Source organism: Artemia sp. Qi Xiang Cuo, chromosome 20 (assembly GCF_049724085.1).
Source record: "Artemia sp. Qi Xiang Cuo chromosome 20, ASM4972408v1, whole genome shotgun sequence".
NCBI classification, from domain to species: Eukaryota; Metazoa; Arthropoda; class Branchiopoda; order Anostraca; family Artemiidae; genus Artemia; species Artemia sp. Qi Xiang Cuo.
In genome coordinates, this window is record NC_142813.1 from 4,578,667 (window position 1) to 4,599,848 (window position 21,182).

The following is a 21,182-nucleotide window of genomic DNA, read 5'->3' on the forward strand; positions in this document are numbered from 1 at the left end:
GGAAGATGAAGAAGATGTTTTGCAAATTTAAGGAATCACGAGCACAGTTATCTTTTATTACTCTCAGTGAAAATTGTCCATAAATTAGATAAATAAATGAAAATACGAGCAGTAGCCCCCCCCCACAGCCCGGTGGATAGGACCTGGGAATAAATATAGAATTATATATCCAAGTAGGCAGATGAAGAAGATATTTTACAAATTTAAGGAATCAAGAGCACAGTTATCTTTTATTGCTATCAGTGAAAATTGTCCATAAATTAGATAAATAAATGAAAATACGAGAAGTAGCCCCCCCTCCCCCCTGTGGATAGGACCTGTGAATAAATATAGAATTCTATATCCAAGGAGGAAGATGAAGAAGATATTTTACAAATTTAAGGAATCACGAGCACAGATATCTTTTATTGCTCTCAGTGAAAATTGTCCATAAATTAGATAAATAAATGAAAATACGAGGAGTAGCCCCCTCCCCCTGTGGATAGGACCTGAGAATAATTACAGAATTATACATCCAAGGAGGAAGATGAAGAAGATGTTTTGCAAATTTAAGGAATCACGAGCAAAGTTTTATTTTATTGCTCTCAGTGAAAATTATCCATAAACTAGATAAATAAATGAAAATACGAGGAGTAGCCCCCCTCCCCCCTGTGGATAGGACCTGCGAATAATTACAGAATTATACAACCCAGGAGTACGTTGAAGAATATGTTTTGCAAATTTAAGGAATCACGAGCACAGTTATCTTTTATTACTCTCAGTGAAAAGTATCCATAAATTAGATAAATAAATGAAAATACGAGCAGTAGCCCCCCCTCACCCCTGTGGATAGGACCTGTGAATAAATATAGAATTCTATATCCAAGGAGGAAGATGAAGAAGATATTTTACAAACTTAAGGAATTACGAGCAAAGTTATCTTTTATTGCTCTCAGTGAAAATTGTCCATAAATTAGATAAATAAATGAAAATACGAGAAGTAGCCCCCCTCCCCCTGTGGATAGGACCTGTGAATAAATATAGAATTCTATATCCAAGGAGGAAGATGAAGAAGATATTTTACAAATTTAAGGAATCACGAGCAAAGTTATCTTTTATTGCTCTCAGTGAAAATTGTCCATAAATTAGATAAATAAATGAAAATACGAGAAGTAGCCCCCCTCCCCCTGTGGATAGGACCTGTGAATAAATATAGAATTCTATATCCAAGGAGGAAGATGAAGAAGATATTTTGCAAATTTAATGAATCACTTGCACATTTATATGTTTTTGATCTCAGTTAAAATTTTCAATAAATTATATAATTAAATTAAAATACGCGCAGTAGCCCCCCCCCCTCACCCCTGTGAATAGGACCTGTGAATAAATATAGAATTCTATATCCAAGGAGGAAGATGAAGAAGATATTTTACAAATTTAAGGAATCACGAGCAAAGTTATCTTTTATTAGATAAATAAATGAAAATACGAGGAGTAGCCCCCCCCCCCTGTGGATAGGACCTACGAATAATTACAGAATTATACATCCAAGGAGGAAGATGAAGAAGATATTTTACAAATTTAAGGAATCACGAGCAAAGTTATCTTTTATTGCTCTCAGTGAAAATTGTCCATAATTTAGATAAATAAGTGAAAATACGAGGAGTAGCCCCCCCCTCACCCCTGTGGAGAGGACCTGTGAATAAATATAGAATTCTATATCCAAGGAGAAAGATGAAGAAGATATTTTACAAAATTAAGTAATCACGAGCAAAGTTCTCTTTTATTGCTCTCAGTGAAAATTGTCCATAAATTAGATAAATAAATGAACATACGAGCAGTAGCCCCCCCCTCACCCCTGTGGATAGGACCTGTGAATAAATATAGAATTCTATATCCAAGGAGGAAGATGAAGAAGATATTTTACAAATTTAATGAATAACTTGCAAATTTATATTTTTTTGATCTCAGTTAACATTGTCAATAAATTTTATAAATAAATTAAAATACGCGCAGTAGCCCCCCCCCCCCCTCACCCCTGAGGATAGGACCTGTGAATAAATATAGAATTCTATATCCAAGGAGGAAGATGAAGAAGATATTTTACAAATTTAAGGAATCACGAGCAAAGTTATCTTCTATTAGATACATAAATGAAAATACGAGGAGTAGCCCCCCCCCCCACCTGTGGATAGGATCTGTGAATAATTACAGAATTCTACATCCAAGGAGGAAGATGAAGAAGATATTTTACAAATTTAAGGAATCACGAGCAAAGTTACCTTTTATTGCTCTCAGTGAAGATTGTCCATAAATTAGGTAAATAAATGCAAATACGAGGAGTACCCCCCCTCTCCCCGTGGATAGGACCTGTGAATAAATATAGAATTCTATATCCAAGGAGGAAGATGAAGAAGATATTTTACAAACTTAAGGAATTACGAGCAAAGTTATCTTTTATTGCTCTCAGTGAAAATTGTCCATAAATTAGATAAATAAATGAAAATACGAGAAGTAGCCCCCCCCTCCCCCCTGTGGATAGGACCTGTGAATAAATATAGAATTCTATATCCAAGGAGGAAGATGAAGAAGATATTTTACAAATTTAAGGAATCACGAGCACAGTTATCTTTTATTGCTCTCAGTGAAAATTGTCCATAAATTAGATAAATAAATGAAAATACGAGCAGTCGGCCCCCCCCGCCCCCCGGTGGATAGGACCTGTGAATAAATATATAATTCTATATCCAAGGAGGACGATGAAGAAGATATTTTACAAATTTAAGGAATCACGAGCAAAGTTATCTTTTATTAGATAAATAAATGAAAATACGAGGAGTAGCCCCCCCCCCCTGTGGATAGGACCTACGAATAATTACAGAATTATACATCCAAGGAGGAAGATGAAGAAGATATTTTAAAAATTTAAGGAATCACGAGCAAATTTATATTTTATTGCTCTCTGTTAAAATTTTACTTAAATTTTATAAATAAATGAAAATACGAGAAGTAGCCCCCCCCCCTCACCCCTGTGAATAGGACCTGTGAATAAATATAGAATTCTATATCCAAGGAGGAAGATGAAGAAGATATTTTACAAATTTAAGGAATCACGAGCAAAGTTATCTTTTATTAGATAAATAAATGAAAATACGAGGAGTAGCCCCCCCCCCACCTGTGGATAGGATCTGTGAATAATTACAGAATTCTACATCCAAGGAGGAAGATGAAGAAGATATTTTACAAATTTAAGGAATCACGAGCAAAGTTACCTTTTATTGCTCTCAGTGAAGATTGTCCATAAATTAGGTAAATAAATGCAAATACGAGGAGTACCCCCCCTCTCCCCGTGGATAGGACCTGTGAATAAATATAGAATTCTATATCCAAGGAGGAAGATGAAGAAGATATTTTACAAATTTAAGGAATCACGAGCAAAGTTATCTTTTGTTGCTCTCAGTGAAAATTATCCATAAATTAGATAAATAAATGAAAATACAAGGAGTAGCCCCTCCCCCTCCCATCATTTGTTTTCAATCACTCTCTGTAAAAATTATCCGTAAAGAAGCTACATAAATGAAAATGCGGGGGGTAGCCCCCATATCAAATATAGCCAGTTACATTAGGTTTCAACTTGTACTATACTGTTGTAGGTTTACTAGCAATGTTTCTTTTTTATTTATTTGATAAAATGGCCGCCAAAATAGGATGGCCGAAGAAAGCCTCTATTTTGAGACTCTTAAGATTCGGTTTGTTACATTTATCTTGGTGTTGTATATTATTATTTCATTCGTTTGTTAATTTTTTTCTTCAATAAGAAACAATATATTGAAAACAAAAGGATAAATAAAACAAATAAACTTACAACCTTTAAAAGCAAGTAAAAGTCGGTATGTGTCAGAGAACGTTAGTAGAATTCAGTTATTTGACACAAAAAAAAACCGCAGGGCTATGGCCGCAAAAAAAGAGAACAAAATATAGATACAGTTAAAGGATTTAATTTAAACTTTTGATCAAAACGATTAAAGAGCAGAAAACCATTCAAAAGCGCTAATACAAACAAACGAAGTCATCCATAACACCCTCACAAAAGGTCATACCCAAAGGAATAAACCGCGCCACATTCTTAATACTAATAATGCACCCATTCTAACAATTTTTCTACCCAAGGCTCATCCCCTCATCCCCTGGAAAAAATTTTTTCGTCCCAAGTCCCACTTAATACTTCTCGCGCTGAATGAAACTAGAGACCCCTCAACACCAATAATTGATAATTTTTTCTGGTCAAATTATTCACACTTTCTGGATATTCAATTAACGGGTTAACTGACTATGAATTTGTCATATGATACACTTCTGGAATGATACAATTTGTTTTCAACTAAAACAACTGAACTTGGTATTCAAAAACAGTTTTCAAATTAAAAAATACTATTGCTATTTTATATGTGGGGAAAATTTTCCGCGGGAAGAATTTTCTGGAGAGGGGAGAGTATTGAATTTTGCATATAAATGAATCTGATCTGCATATCTTCTTCCGACTCTTTGCATATGTAATCAAACCAAAATCATTAGGCAATTTACATAAATGTAGAATAAAGGACAACTTTTTTTTCAGTCTGGGAATAATTCTATTGTTGATAGAATGACGTTAAAAAGAAAACCGATGTTTATCGATGAAGTCCATTATCGTGTTTTTTCGATTTATGGACTCGATTTCCCAATGAAGGAGACTTGTCAGAGGGAATTTTCCGCATGGAGGAGAATTTCGGGGGGAGGGGGATTTTCCAGGACGAGAATGGTCTGTGGGTGAATTTTTCGCAAGAGAATTATTCTTGGTTTTCCTTTCTTTTAAGATTGCAGCAATATGCGACAGGTAAGCTAGTTTATAACAATCATCCACGTACCTGCATATTATCCAGAGCAACTTTCGATTTTGGACGTGCTGCCAATATTCGAGCAGCATTAATTACTTGGGGGCAAAGGGTCTCAATCTGCGCGGCAGAATAACGTACCATCTTCACACCATCATCATTATTTGACATCGAACAGGCTAGATTGGCCACTTCAACAAGCTTGTTGGCGTGTTCAGTGAAGGTTTGAGCATATTCTTCAACCTACAAAAAGGCAACTGCTATTAGAAGACGACTGAGGTTCAAGGTTCTTTATTATAACAGCAATAAATTACAGAAATTTATGCATTTTCCGTTGGCGGGGAGCAGAGCTCGTATACCAATGAGAAGAAACAGAAAACATCCATCCTTTAGTTCTATGACAATCAACCTTAGTTCTACCCTAGGAATGATGTATGGACGGATGTATGATAGATAGAATTATCTATCAACAAGTGAAGTGACGTAATTTTTATACAATCCTAAAAAGGGCTTATGCCAGATTTTCCTCTCACCCGGACTATCTGTCTTGGCTTTTTCTACAATTAGCCATGGTTTGATGCCCGCAACTACTTTATTTTAATTAAAAATTAAAAATATATGTTTTCCGTTGGTGGGGAGCAGAGCTCGTATACCAATGAGAAAAAACAAATGAAACTATTTTTGCCTGTACCTCTTGTTAAAAAAAAACAACATTAACATATCGCTCCAACCTCCCACAAACACACGTTCATTCGAGAATATACTAATATAGTAATACGAGCTATTGGGCTACAGTGGTGAGATTGCAGAAAGATCATATCCAAACAATCACAAAATATTTAAAATAACAAATGCAAGACATCATCCTTCACCAAAATAAGTTTTTAGTTTTTAAATCATTGTATGAGCAATGCTCGAACCCGAAATCTAATGGCAGTAAGTGACAACGTTACATCTATTAAAACTTAAAACGAACAGAAATTATTCAGTATATAAAAGGGGCTGTCCCCTCCTCAACTTCTCGCTCTTTACGCTAAAGTTTGACTTTTTCTTACACCTCTATTTTTTTTAAACAATAAAAAACTTTAGCGTAAGGAGCGAGGCGTTGAGGAGGGAACAGCCCCTTTCATATACCGAATAATTTCTGTTCGTTTTAAGTTTTAATGTCGCTCCTTACTTTCAGTTAAAAAAACTTATGCCCAGATAAGGCCTAGTCGGGCCCGATAATCTGAAAGCAGCTGTCTTTTATCAATTTCGGAAAAAATATTCCAAAACGGAGACATAGCTAAAAAATAGGGTATAACCAGAGTACTATAAAGCCGACTCAAATCGGCCGGTTATATTTTTTTGTTGTTGGTGATAGAACTACGTACGCTTTTCTCGCCTTTTCTTCAAAATGATTGACATGTAGGGCAGTGTAAAAATCATACTCGACCCGATCTGGCCCGATCTAGAAATGGGTATTTTGGGTCATTAAGAACATAGGTACATTTGATAAAAATAATTAGGAAGAGCTCCACGGTCGAATTTAACTTTAAACAAAAACATAGAAGACTGAACAATAAGACTCACCGGAAGAATATACACAATTATATATAACGATACTGTTCTTGGTTTATTTGGCAAAAGGGAAGAGGACGGTAGAAATGACGTAAGGACACGAGCAGCCCTATTCTGTATCTTTTGAAGTGGAATAAAATTAGACTGAAACGTATTTAGGTAAATAAATCCCGCGAAGTCAAGATGAGATTGTACTAAGTAAAATAAAGTGACTTAAGAGCAGAGTAAGGAATTTTTCAACCGCTTCATAATAACAACGCCCCATGATGCTTTTGCACGAATACCATTGATGTGATCCTTCCACGGCATGCTCTCGTCAATAACCACACCTAGATAACAAATACTTCTCACTCTTTCAATAGACAATAAACCGTCTTCAAGCATAACGCAAATGTTAGTTGGTTTTGGAAAACTGCGCCCAACTCTAAAATTGATACTAAGTTTTGTTTATTATTAAGCACAAGTTTATTGTCATCAATTCATTTGGAAAAACGACTGTATGCATGGGTAATATTTATTTGAAGCTCATTTAAAGATTTACCGCACAAACAAGCAGCTGTATCATCAGCAAACTGTGCGCCTAGAGAAGATGACGCTGTAGCAAAACCCAGAGCGTTAATATAAAGAAGAAAGAAAAGAGGACCCATAATTAAACCCTGAAGGACACCAACCAATGACAATAGCGGAAGAAGAGAATAAGAAGAAGAAAAGAAGAAGCAGAATTATTAATTAAAGTAACTTGTGTTCTCTCAGAAAGATAAGATTTTACTAAATCCAATGCTCTCCCACGAACCCTCGATTCGTTAAGCTTAGAAAATAAAATCAAATGAGAAATTGAGTCAAATGCTTTTTGAATCCAGGAACAAGCTTGCAGGAATTTCTCCCTTGTCAAGACGATCACACACAAACTGGTTAATAATGATCATGGGATGATCAGTCCCATGTCCCTTTAAAAAATAAATTAAAGCTTTGAGAAAATTTATGATTTTTAAAAAAAAATTATACATCCGATTATATAACGCTCTTTCTACAATTTTGTATCTTTGGTGAACTTAATATGTCTAGAATGATATCGACGGCACCATTAATCAAGATCAAGCTTAACATTTTTCTGAATTGGAAGTTTGCAAGAGCTACAAAGCAACATAGCAACATAGCTACAAATCCAACCATAATAGAATAACACTTTATTTTATAACCAACTATGAAAGAAAAGAAAAGTGGAGTAATGGAATATAAAGAAGAAAAGAAACAAAATAGAAAAAAATTAAATCAACGTGAAAAGACAAGAAAAGTGGAGCAATGGAATATAAAGAAGAAAAGAAACAAAATAGAAAAAAAAATTAAGCAGCATAGCAGCATAGCTACAAATCCAACCATAATAGAATAACACTTTATTTTATAACCAACTATGAAAGACAAGAAAAGTGGAGTAATGGAATATAAAGAAGAAAAGAAACAAAATAGAAAAAAATTAAATCAACGTGGAAAGACAAGAAAAGTGGAGCAATGAAATATAAAGAAGGGAAAGAAGTATAAAGAAGAATATATATAGAAGAATATAATAAAATCAACGTGGGAAAGACGACTAAAATGTGGGAAAGACAAAAAAAATACGGGATAATGAAACAAAAAGAAGAAAAGAAACAAAAATAAAAAAATTTGCCACCAATGTGGGAAAGACAAGAAAAGTCGAGTAATGAAATTTAAGAAGAAAAGAAACAAAATAGAAAGGAATAAAATCAGCGTGCAAAAGACTACCAAAAATATGGCTACAAATTGTATATTTTTTTATAACCCGCTATGAAAGACAAGAAAAGTGGAGCAATGAAATAAAAAAAAAAAAAGCAAGAACGGACGATGAGATGGCTCAAAATGAAAAACAGCAGATCAGCACAGCTCCTAATAAGGCCATCTTTGCTGTTGCACTTGGAACATTAAAGTTTTAGGCAATTAATTCTTTCTTTTTATGGATCCTGCTCCCTTTGAAACGTACAATTTTGCGTACAAACGTACAAAAACGTACAACAAACGTACTGTACGAAACGTACAGTACGCCTACAACTGTAACTTATATTGAAAGGTAATGTACTTAAATCAATGGATCTATTAGCTTCAAATCCATCCATTCACTTATTCAGAATTGTGATTAGCTCTTATCTTAGAGAATGATCTAAACTTGTTAAAAAACAAAAAAATGTTCGTTTTTTACTGTTTTCATATTCTACTTGCTTCTCAGTCTACAAAATAAAAACAAATACAAAATGAGTTTTATAACATAATTCGGTAGAAAGATATCTCAGCCATCAGATAATAGCAAAATTTTTGTCTTACGTAAACACACTAAGTCTATAGGGCGGAAAAAAAAACCTACCGAAACTTGCCTCGTCCTAGCCGAGTGGTTGGCGCCTGGATTACGAAACCTTTGTCCGAAGGACGGGGGTTTGATTCCCGGTATGGCCAGTTATTTCGTTTGGGACGGGGATCAGTGGCGTGACTCTGTAAGCTCAGCCTGAGTCGACCAAGCTCTAAATAGGTACCTAGAGAAATCTAGGGAAGGTATGTAGGAAGGGTGTGCAAAAGCACAGAATGGCTGCCCCCCCCCCCATTGCAATTCCTGGCTGAATGGTCTTGAGACGGAGATCATCACCACCAGTTTGGACTTTAAGGGTCTATTGCCGTATCATTTACTTTTTTTTTTATAACACAACTTGCAATCATAACAGGAAATACTGAGCATCTATGCACTGAGCAGACAGATTTACTTTTGGAGGAACTAGGAAAATCAAATAAAATGACACTGAGTGGTCAGAATAGGTCATGTGAAGTTTCGGTAATGATACGTGGTTATTTTTAACCTTATTAACAATGGTTTTTGAAGTACCCAATTAAGTCTCCATGAGGGCCAAATTCAGTTGATGATACGCCACTTTACCCAGTCTTTTTCTTCAATGCCCAGTCTTTTGCCCAGTCACTTTGCCCAGTCTTTTTCTTCAATGCCCAGTCTTCTGCCCAGTCACTTTGCCCAGTCTTTTTCTTCAATGCCCAGTCTTTTGCCCATTCACTTTACCCAGTCTTTTTCTTCAATGCACAGTCTTTTGCCCAGATATCACTTTGCCCAGTCTTTTCTTTCAAGTTGTCAATATCGTACATTACTGTCACCTAATATACCAGCCCGTGCAAACATTCGTACGAGACATAAACTGAACCCAGTCACACGCCACACGAACAAATTCAATTTCTTCTGTTTCTTCTTTTGCAAGTTTATTTCTTTTCCGTGTATATGACAGCTGTTTTGACTCATTTTTTTTTTCCAGGAGCATAATTTTATTTACACATAATTTGTAAAAAACAAACGCCAAGGAACCTTTCGGTTCTTTAGGCGAACTCCAGCCTCCAACACATAATTAAATATAAACAAACAAAAACAAAACAGTATCCCCCGCCGACGGGCTAACCATACAACACAACTAAAAATTCCATAATGGCACTACTAAAAAAAAAAAAAAAAAAAAAAAAAAAAAAAAAAAAAAAAAAAAAATGATAAATATTATTACAAACATCCCTCAATTTTACCCAGAGACTACTTCGGTCATGCTCACGCACAAACCCAATTGTTAAATGACCCAGTAGCTCGGCAAAACATGTCGAGAAGGGAACTGTGACCGGGTTGTTTCACATTGTGGCCGACGAAATGCATCTGCATTTCTTGTATTATAATTGTGAAGATCCACACCAGTTATAAACTACTACTACTACTACTAACAACTCACCGCAGCACCAAGCCACCTGAGGCCAACACAGCTACGCACACTCCTCCTCCACCCCACTAGATTCACAACCTCCCTCGGTACACCTGTCCAGGAAGGTCCACTTTCCTTTAAATTTATCTTGATGGCGTCTGCCACACCCAGACAAGGCAGACCTGCTATCTAGATAGCCGTAGACGGTTGGCTAAAAAAAACAATCTTTAGCAATCTGTCATCCTTCATCCGCACCACATGCCCTAACCACCTCAACCTTTCTTTCATTATAGACCAAGAAAGCGGTATTGAACCACATTTTTCGTATAGCCTATTGTTTGAAATACGGTCAGTCAGCAGGGTGCCCAGAACAATCCTTAAGCAATTTCTCTAGAAAACATCTAGCAAATTTTCATCCGCTTTTCGGAGCATCCATGCTTCAGAGCCTTATTTGACCCCTTTCATCACTGTAGCTTCTAATATCCTAATCTCGGTTTTCAGAATTATCTCCCTATTCTCCCAGACTTATTTTAACTGTGAAAAAAAAAACACCCTGCGACTTGGCTATTCTACTCTTAACATCTTCACTGCTCCCAGCTCCCACCATCTTTACTAATAATACTACTAAGGTAAGTGAAGCTGCCCAACTGATCAATCCTCTCATCACCCAACGTCACCTTTTCATCTTCACTTATTCCTAGCCTTAGTGACTTAGTCTTCCTAACATTAAATTTTCAAACCAATTCTAGCACCCTGAACTCGCAAAACCTCTAAGACTTCATTCATTTTGCTCACACTTTCATCTAGGATGCTTAAATCGTCAGCATAATCCAAGTCCAGGAGACTTTTTCCTCCCCATTTGATTCCGTGGTCTCCCATAGCCTTTCCTGTGCTCCTTAAAACAAAGTCCATCAACATAATCCATTTAAAGGGGGATAGAACAAAGCCCTGCTTAACTCCTGATTTAATACAAAACCAGCTGCTAACCTTATTTCCTACTTTAACCACAGCAGTGTTATTCTCGTACATAGCACTAATCACTTTAATGTATTTTTCTGGAATACCATGCAAGGATAAAACCTTTACTAAAGCTCCTCTATCAACAGAATCGAACGCTTGCTCATAATCTATAAAACTGAGGACCAAAGGTGTTTGAAAACTTAGGCACTTCTCAATTATTAACCTAAGAGTGAAAATTTGGTCAAAACATCCTCTACCTTTTCTAAAACCGCACTGCTCTTCTCATAAAACTTTGTCTACAGCATCTCTAAGTCTAAAAAGTATCATATTACTAAGCAATTTGCTACCTACAGAAACCAGACTAGTGCCTCGATAATTACCACACTCACTTTTATCACCTTTCTTATAAAGTGGCTTAATCAAGGTTTTCCTAAAATCGTTAGGTACTTCCCCTTTTTCAAAAATCATATTCATAATCTTCAATAACTTATTTCTAACCTCAGAGCCACCATATTTAAGAAAATCATTTACTACCCTATCAGCACCTGGAGCCTTATTATTCTTTAATCCTTTTAGTACTGTTGCCAATTCCTCCTCACAAAACATATCTTCCTTCACATCCAAGGTATCACAAACTTTTTCATTTTCCTCTATATTTTCTCCTATAATTCTATCTCGGTTAAGCAAGTTCTCAAAATGTTCGGCCCATCTCTCTTTAGTTTTTTCCTTATCGCTAATTGCGACCCCATTCCTATCTTTAACTGGGACAAGTCCGGATTGACTACTACCTCTCAATTTGTTAACGTGCCAGTACAATATTTTACTATTATGCCGTCTAGCTGTATCTTCTAAATCCTCGGCAATTTTATCCATGGCCTCCACTTCACACCTCCTTAGTTCATATTTCAATGCTTTCTCCACTTTCTTTACATTTCTTTTTTTTTTCATGCGATCTATCACTCAGATAATTCTTGTACAAGTCCTTTCTCCTTTCTATTAAACATAAAGCTTTTTCACTAATATTCTTAGCTGCAGTTCTAGCTTTCTTCCCTAATACACCTTCAGCAACTTCACAAATTATTTTTCTAAAAATATTCCAAACATCTTCCACATTATCAAATTTTAAACCCTCAAGTTTAGTATTCAACTGTTCCTGGAAAGTTTCTCTCAAATTCTCATCCTGGAGTCTACTAACATCATAACTTCCCGGGAGGTAATTACCCTTCCGATATTTCAGCTTTAAATTAACCCTTGACACTACTAGATAGTGATCTTTACTTTTATCATCAGTAGCAGCACTCCTATATACCCTAGTATCTTGTATTGATCCTGCCAGTCTTCAGTTTACAATAACATAATCAATAAGGTTTGCTGTCTTACCATCACGTGAATGTCATTTTAACTTATGAGCCATTTTATGAACAAACACCGTATTGGTTATAACTAGATTGTTATACCTACAAAATTGCAAAAGTCTGTATCCATTACTATTTTCTTTTCCTACACCAAATTTACCTAAGCTGGGATACCATCTATCCTTATTTCTACCAACCTGGGCGTTAAAATCTCCCAGTAATAACATCATATTTCTACCTGGGACCTTGTTTATTTGCTCCTGTAACTGTAAGTAAAATTCATATGAGTCACTAGTATCTCCATCAGTCGGTTCTACAGGGGCATATATTACTATAACTGATACCCTGAACTTTCTAGTCATAAAATGGGCAATTAGTATTCTATTAATAATACTTTCCCAACCTAAAAAAAACCTAGAAGTTGCTTTATTCATTATGAGCCCTACTTCTTATCAATGAACCCCATCCGTCCTGCCTGAGTAAAAAAAATCTATGTAATCTAAATTATTAATTCCTACAATCGAGATATAAGTTTCTGAAACTCCGAATAAGTCCAGTTCGAATCGTCTGAATTCGTCAGTCAAAATGTCGATACGATAGTCATTTTTTAATGTCGTAACATTCCAAGTTCCAGTTATAAACATGCCATTAAAACCTTCTGAGGTAAAGTTATTAATAATATCAAACATTAGTATAGATCGATAAAAAAGGAATATACCTGCTAGAGGAAGAATATTCAGTTTCCAATACACATTTCTCACTTAATCTCTCGGTGCTTAATTTGCTAAAATCCTAATGGAAGAATTCTGCAAGGCTCTAAGGTGTTTCAGATGGAATTGAAAAGTTGAAGACCATACCGAACAACAATATAAAAGGTACCAATGGACAAGTGAAAAATACAAAAGTCTAAGGACAATTTTCAGACAAATGTGCTTCAATTTCCTAATAATTCCAACACGGCAATTTTAGATGTTATACGATTTATATGATCTGAAAAACTAAGCGTCTCATCTACAATAATGCCTAAATACCTAGTCGAGTGTACTCTATTAATAAATGAATTCCCACACCTCAACTTATCTATCCAAGGATAATACTTTTTAGAACGAACAAACAACACAAAATCATATTTCTTAAAATTTATTTTCAGCTTGGAAAAAAGAACCATTGATTCTGATCCAGACCTAAGTCGGGGACGGATACTACACGCTAACCAAATAGCTGAAACGACCCCTCCCCGCATAACGAAATGACCCATAACGAGGATTCTTGACTTGAAGGGCATGAAAAGTATAGACAAAAGTTTGCCCTCTAAGTGATAATCTAGAATTATCATTAGGATTAAAAGAGAGGTACGGGAGTTTCACGACAAACGTTGCGTATTTCCTTCCTACCTGTACAGTAACGCCAAAAATTCAAATCTAGAAAAATTTACTAAACTTCAGACTACGGCTCAAACACTTGGCTCTTCTGTTATCTGTGTCTCCCAGGTCCACCGACCAGATCTTAATTTATTGAGGGTTCTAACCTTTTTTCTTTTGTTAAACTTCAGCCTGATGACACTTCGGTCTCTTGAGAGACACTTCGGCCTCTTGAGAAAAAAGGAGGAGGAATAATGACACTCGTGCACGAATATTTTAAACCTCATATTTTAAATATACCTTTTCTTTAATATATTGATGATTTTTTTTGGTTCAGCGCCAAACCAACGCGACTCCATAGTCGACTCTCGGCCATAGAATTATCCGTTTTCTAATATTCACCTGCTGAGCCAGCTGCAGCAAGAATAGCTTTTCGGGAGAAGCTGCTGGAATCGACAAATTACGTCCAGAGAACTCACTCATATTTGGAGTAGTAATGCTAGGAGATGCTAACGAGCTCGAAAGTAAATTGTTGGCCAGGTCACTTAACCTTAAAACTCTAGTCGATTTCCCAACAACTAAGGGGAATACTTCTCTGGATGTAATCCTGACAAATTTTTCGGAATATTACCAGACTCCAAGTAAACTAGCCCAACTTGGTGGAAGTTATCATTATATGTTACAGTGGAACCCCTTGGAAAAAGTAAAAATTAAATATTCAGTAACCGAAGTTACTTCAAGGCTGATCACTGACCATGGTCTGCTGCAATTCGGTGACTGGATAACGGGAGAAAACTGGGTCGCGGTCTCTTCAGCTAAAGACTTGGATTCCCAAGTAGAAGAATTCCATAATAAGTTAAATTCAAAATTTCTTGAGTGCTTTCCCGAACGTAAGACTAAATTCTGTTCTAGTGATAAACCATACGTAAATTCAAAAATAAAGCAATAGATAAAACATAAATTGCACCTAATACAAAAAGGCCAAGTGAACCAAGCAAAACAGTTGGCAAACCAAATAAAATGGAAAATCAAAAAGGCACAAGCAAATTACTATGAAAATGAAGTTGACTATCTTTTGGACTCCAAACCGTCGCAGTTTTTCAGCAAAGTAAAAAGTCTGACTGGCAAAAGTTCTCAACCAGTTGACTTCATGAAGGAGGAGCCACTAGAGAAAACCGCGGATGATTTAAATGCCCATTTTGCTTCAATTGTGCAGTCTTACCCCTCTCTTCCACCCGAGGATCCTCCAGTAAGTTTAACTACTCCTTCAGATGATAATTTAATTGCTGATATTTCATCGGCAATTATAATCCGTAAACTCTTTTCGTCAAAAAGAACTTCTGTTGTCCCTTTTGACATCCTAGCTGCTCTCTTTAAAGCATTTGCTAAAAAATTATCATTTCCCCTTCAGATAATTTTCAATACCGTGACAAAAACAGGATATTTTCCAAAGAAATGGAGGAAAGGGTTGATTACTCCCATTCCAAAGAAAGGAGCAGCTAATGATTTCTCTGGTGTCCAGCCGATCACAGTTACGTCAGTTTTTAGCGGAATATACGAAAGTCGTTTCGCTGCAAGTCTGAAAAATATCTCCTGAAACTAATGGATCAGCAGCAGTTCTTTAATATCCCTAAGTGTTCATAAATTCTATGCCTTGATGGTTTAACCGGTTTTATTTTTAATCACTAGGGTGGACCTGGAAAATTGCCAAATTCCCTTGCAACTGGATTCAGAAAAGTATTTGACCTTGTTGATAACAAAATCCTTTTAGAAAAAATGGCGGAAAAAAATATACCCAGCTTTATTATTAAAATCATCAAAAGCTTCTTAACCAATAGAGAGCAAACTGTGAAGTTTAAAGACCAATTTTCCACTTCTCTGCCAGTTTTTTGTGGAATCCCACAAGGAACTGTGATTGGGCTGCTGGGCTTCCTCCTCATGATAAATGAAATTGCTGCTGAGCTGGGGGACAGATGGAAATACGTTGACGACTTGTCCTTAACGGAAATCGTATCTAAGGATTCGAAGAGTAATGCTGCTGGTATCATCGACCAAGTTACCTCAGAGGCGGCTGAACTAAACATGGTCGTAAATAAAGACAAATCCTCGGTCACAACATTTTCTTTTCTTCAGAATACTCAACCTTCTTTTGAACCTCCTATTACTTTCGAGCTAATAAGCCATAAAATATCTTCACTTGGTGTGGTGATTTCTTCTGACCTTTCGTGGCGGGAGAATGAAAAAACAATTGTAAAAAAAGCTAACGGCGCAATCCAAATGCTAAAAACACTGAAAAAATTTCGAGTTCCTAAGGATAAGCTGAAACTAATATTTCACACTTGCATCCGCCCCTTAGTTGAATATGCTTGTCCGGTTTGGCACTTTGCCCTTACCCAGGATGAAATTGATAAAATAGAACGAGTTCAGAAGAGATCACTGCAAATCATTTATGGCAGTTCCCCTCCACCTTACTCCTTTTACCTCAAGGAATTTAAACTTGAATCCCTTTCTTCCCGCCGAGAAAAATTATGCCAAAGATTTGGCTCCACCCTCCTGCAACATCCCTTCCACCGATCAGTCCTCCTCCCACCTTTTGTCCCTATAAGATCCCGTCTCTCCAGTAAAGTGGCCGAGAAGGTCCCGAAACTAACCCCAGTCCACTGTAACACCATCCGCTAAAGTAAAAGCTTTGTGCCAAGTTTTGTCAAATATTGCCATGATCTCTAGTGTTTTTATTGTTTAGTTTATTTTATCCTGATGAAGTTTTATCAGACAATTTTATTCTCAATCTCAAGGGTTTTTATCCTTTAGTTTATTTATACTGACGAAGTTTTATCAGACAAATTTATTTTGATAATTATGACTAAGAGACATCATATTTGGGCTTTGCCCACGAGAGCTATGTCTTGTTTTTGAATTAAATGAATTTGAATTTATACAATTCAGAGAAAGTCCTATATTGAAGAGAGAAGAATAAAAATTAACAAAATCATCATGTGGCTTCAGGAAGTGGCATTCAGAGAAAGTCTGATATTGGAAAGAGAAGATTAAAAATTAACAGAATCAGGAAGTGGCATTCAGAGAAAGTCCGATATCGGAGAGAGAAGATTAAAAATTAACAGAATCAGGTAGTGGCTTCAGGAAGTGGCATTCAGAGAAAGGCCGATACTGGAGAGAGAAGACTAAAAATTAACAGAATCAGAAAGTGGCTTCAAAAAATGACATTCAAAGAGATCCCGATACTGGAGAGAGAAGATAAAAAATTAACAGAACTAGGACGTGGCTTCAGGAAGTGGCATTCAGAGAAAGTCCGATATTGGAGAGAGAAGATTAAAAATTAATAGAATCAGGAAGTGGCATTCAGAGAAAGTCCTATATTGGCGAGAGAAGATTAAAAATTAACAGAATCAGGAAGTGGCATTCAGAGAAAGGCCGATACTGGAGAGAGAAGATTAAAAATTAACAAAATCAGAAAGTGGCATTCAGAGAAATTCCGACATTGGAGACAGAAGATAAAAAATTAACAGAACTAGGACGTGGCTTCAGGAAGTGGCATTCAGAGAAAGTCCAATATTGGAGAGGGGGAGAAGATTAAAAATTAACAGAATCAGGAAGTGGCATTCAGAGGAAGTCCGATATCGGAGAGAAGATTAAAAATTAACAGAATCAGGAAGTGGAATTCAGAGAAAGGCCGATACTGGAGAGAGAAGATTAAAAATTAACAGAATCAGAACATGGCTTCAGAAAATGGCATTCAGAGAAATTCCGATATTGGAGAGAGAAGATAAAAATTAACAGAACTAGGACGTGGCTACAGGAAGTGGTATTCAGAGAAAGTCCGATATTGGAGAGAGAAGATTAAAAATTAACAGAATCAGGAAGTGGCATTCAGAGAAAGGCCGATACAGGAGAGAGAAGATTAAAAAATTAACAGAATCAGAAAGTGGCTTCAGAAAATGGCATTCAGAGAAATTCCGATATTGCAGAGAGAAGATAAAAAATTAACAGAGCTAGAACGTGGCTTCAGGAAGTGGCATTCAGAGAAAGTCCGATATCGGAGAGAGAAGATTAAAAATTAACAAAATCAGGAAGTGGCTTCAGGAAGTGGCATTCAGAGAAAGGCCGATACTGGAGAGAGAAGATTAAAAATTAACAGAATCAGAAAGTGGCTTCAGAAAATGGCATTCAGAGAAATTCTGATATTGGAGAGAGAAGATAAAAAATTATCAGAACTACGACGTGGCTTCAGGAAGTGGCATTCAGAGAAAGTTCGATATCGGAGAGAGAAGATTAAAAATTAACAAAATCAAGAAGTGGCTTCAGAGAGTAGCATTCAGGGAAAGTCCGATATTGGCGAGAGAAGATTAAAAATAACAGAATCAGAAAGTGGCTTCAGAAAATGGCATTCGGAGAAAGTCCGATATTGGAGAGAGAAGATTAAAAATTAAGAGAATTAGGAAGTGGCTTCAGGAAAAATTAACAGAATCAGGAAGTGGCGTTCACAGAAAGTGCAATATCGGAGAGAGAAGATTAAAAATTAACAGAATCAGGAAGTGGCATTCAGAGAAAGTCCGATACTGGAGAGAGAAGATAAAAAAAATTAAAAGAATTAGGGATGGCATTAAGAGGAAGTCCAATATTGGACAGAAAAGAAACTTTGCTTTAACAGAATCAGGAAGTGGCATTCAGAGAAAATCCAATATTGGAGAGAGAAGATAAAAAATAACCAGAATCCTGAAACCACTTCTGGGTGCTATTAACTGAAGAAAACATCAAACAACTCAGATTAAGAGAATTTGCACTCACATGACTTCCCCTTCTCAGGGAAGTAGGTGCGAAAAGATAAAAGACTTACCTGTTTTTCTGAACCTCTTTTAGCAGCCTCAATCATCAACAAAAGTGGCACGTTTGAGTCAAGGAAGCTGTCTGAGACATGATCAACAACAGCTTTTCTTAGCTGCCTCCTCAAGTCCCTTGTCTTGCGGCACATATGATCAATTGCCCTTCCTAGGCCATCACTTTGCTCTTTCTTACCCATCTAAAAAATACGAAATATACTTCAATTTCTGTGCACATGATATGGACAGCACAATTTCCTGAATTCCCTGAACACCATCCGAGAATTTTTTCTTCGACTACTAGAAAGCAGATAAGAAAGCGAATGCACATGATATAGACAGCGCGATTTCCTGAATTCCCTGAGGATCATCCGGGAATGTTTTCTTCGACTACTAGAAAGCGGATAAAATTCATGCTGGTTTAAAACCAACATACGAAAACAGAAGCTGGCCGATATACCCTATCAGTGACGCAAGAAAAGAACAGAAAAAAGAAGAAAAAAACTAAAAACCTAGACTAAATCGAAAAAAGAACCAATCTAAAATGCGACGAAATTGAAATAAAAGAATGTAAATAGAATATAATTTGTAAATTAAACCATAGTTTATTTTCAATAGTTTTCTTTGGTTTATTAACTCTGGTTTAAAGCGCTGGTTTATTACCAACCAACAAAAACAGAAGCTGGCCGATATTTCCTATTGGTGATGGAAAAAAAGAAGAGAAAAGGATGAGGAAGAAAACAAAAAACCTAGACTAAAAAGGAAAACGAAAGAACTAATCTAAAATGCAATTAAATTGAAATAATTGAATGTAAATAGAATATAATTTGTAAATTAAACCATAGTTTATTTTCAATATTTTTCTTTGGTTTATTAACTCTGGTTTAAAGCGATGGTTTATTACCAACCAACAAAAACAGAAGCTGGCCGATATTTCCTATTGGTGATGGAAAAAAAGAAGAGAAAAGGATGAGGAAGAAAACAAAAAACCTATACTAAAAAGGAAAACGAAAGAACTAATCTAAAATGCAATTAAATTGAAATAATTGAATGTAAATAGAATATAATTTGTAAATTAAACCATAGTTTATTTTCAATATTTTTCTTATCACGGTTGATTAGGCTTTTCTGAAGAACAGTCTTGGACAATAGACGAATAATATCTGTTCGTTTTAAGTTTTAATGTCGCTCCTTGCTTTCAGTCAAAAAAAACTTTTGGTACTAGTTAAGAATCCAGTAGTCACGTGAGAATTGTATAGCGAAGATCAGATAAGCGTTACCCGAAAATTCATAAGAGACGCTGTATAAACAAAGGGTTTCCCACTCCGGGATCTATATTTAACTTTAAATTTTTGGGGTTTAGGGGGACTAAAAGATACCTAGGTTGGGTTCGGCTACGTATTTATATATGCTTTGCTTTACTCCCACCTATGCAGATACAAATAGATGAGTATATGGTCACCTGGGCCTAAATATTCCTCCAACCTTATACACACTAACGTTGGACATCTTGTAATCCCTTATTCACCAAGTGTGGATTGTAAGGCCCTATGCTCTTAATGTGTTTTCAAAAATATATTAGGGAGTTTTCCAGGGGTGGGGAGTAGTGACGTGTGACGTGTGGGGAGTAGTTGAGTTTATTAGGAATTATTTGTGAACAGTTTTGAGAAAAACAATAGTTGATATTACTAATCCCCCCCCCCCGGGGGGGTCGAGATTCAAAACTATGACTATCCTCATTTTAACTTAATTATAACTATGTATTTATGTGTACTATGTTTAACTATGTATGTTAAACACCAGGACTGGTTGAACTTCCTTGAAGTAATGATATTAGGGCTGTTTTAAAACTTTTTTAAACAGTTTTAATGATTGAATTTTAATTTAAGTTTCTTTTATAGTGTTTTTATTCTTTTCGTCTGTTTTGCTGAGGACGGCCCTTGGATATAGGGTCGAAATATTCATTTAAAGTTGCGTTCCACTGTCTTGTATAAAAAAATTTCCCTGTTGTTCTTCTTATTTGTTTACAAAATATCCCATTTTTGTAGATAAAAGTTTGAAACCTTCACAATGGGTTTCTCTGATATGCAGAATCTGATGGTGTAATTTTCATTAAGATCTATCGACATTTTGGATCCCTTTTTCCAAAAATCAAGCGAATTTTCACAGGCTCGTAGCTTTTGATGGGTAACATTCCACTTAATGAATTTTACATATTTGGAATCAGCATAAAAAGCCAATTCTTTTTTATGTATCTATTGTTGTCAAAATTCCGTTATTAGAGTTTCAGTTACTATAGGACCGAGTAGCTACTGACTTACAGTTCATGATCACGAACTGTTTGACTCGCTATAATTTATATCTTTCAATTTTTCTTACCTAAATAAAGCTAAGGTTCAGCGATAAGTTTTTTTTCTTAAAATCACACAAGGGCTAAAGAGGCCATACAGGCCATACAAGAGGCCTACAAGGCCATACAAGGGCCTAAAGGTTCCTAAAGGCTAACGATGTT

The 21,182-nt window shown here is 36.0% G+C and overlaps 1 protein-coding gene across 3 annotated transcripts in view; it reads right to left on the reverse strand.

The window, feature by feature from the left end:
* The window catches only part of alpha-Cat (catenin alpha), a 110,179-nt gene that overhangs the window by 30,177 nt on the left and 58,820 nt on the right, over positions 1–21,182 (reverse strand). For all 3 annotated transcript variants that reach the window (XM_089106325.1, XM_089106324.1, XM_089106323.1), the window contains 2 exons: positions 18,688–18,870; positions 4,887–5,096 (listed from right to left, as the gene is read on the reverse strand). In XM_089106325.1, coding sequence (XP_088962451.1) covers positions 4,887–5,096; positions 18,688–18,870 — 393 coding nt within the window. The remainder of the gene's footprint in view (positions 1–4,886; positions 5,097–18,687; positions 18,871–21,182) is intronic.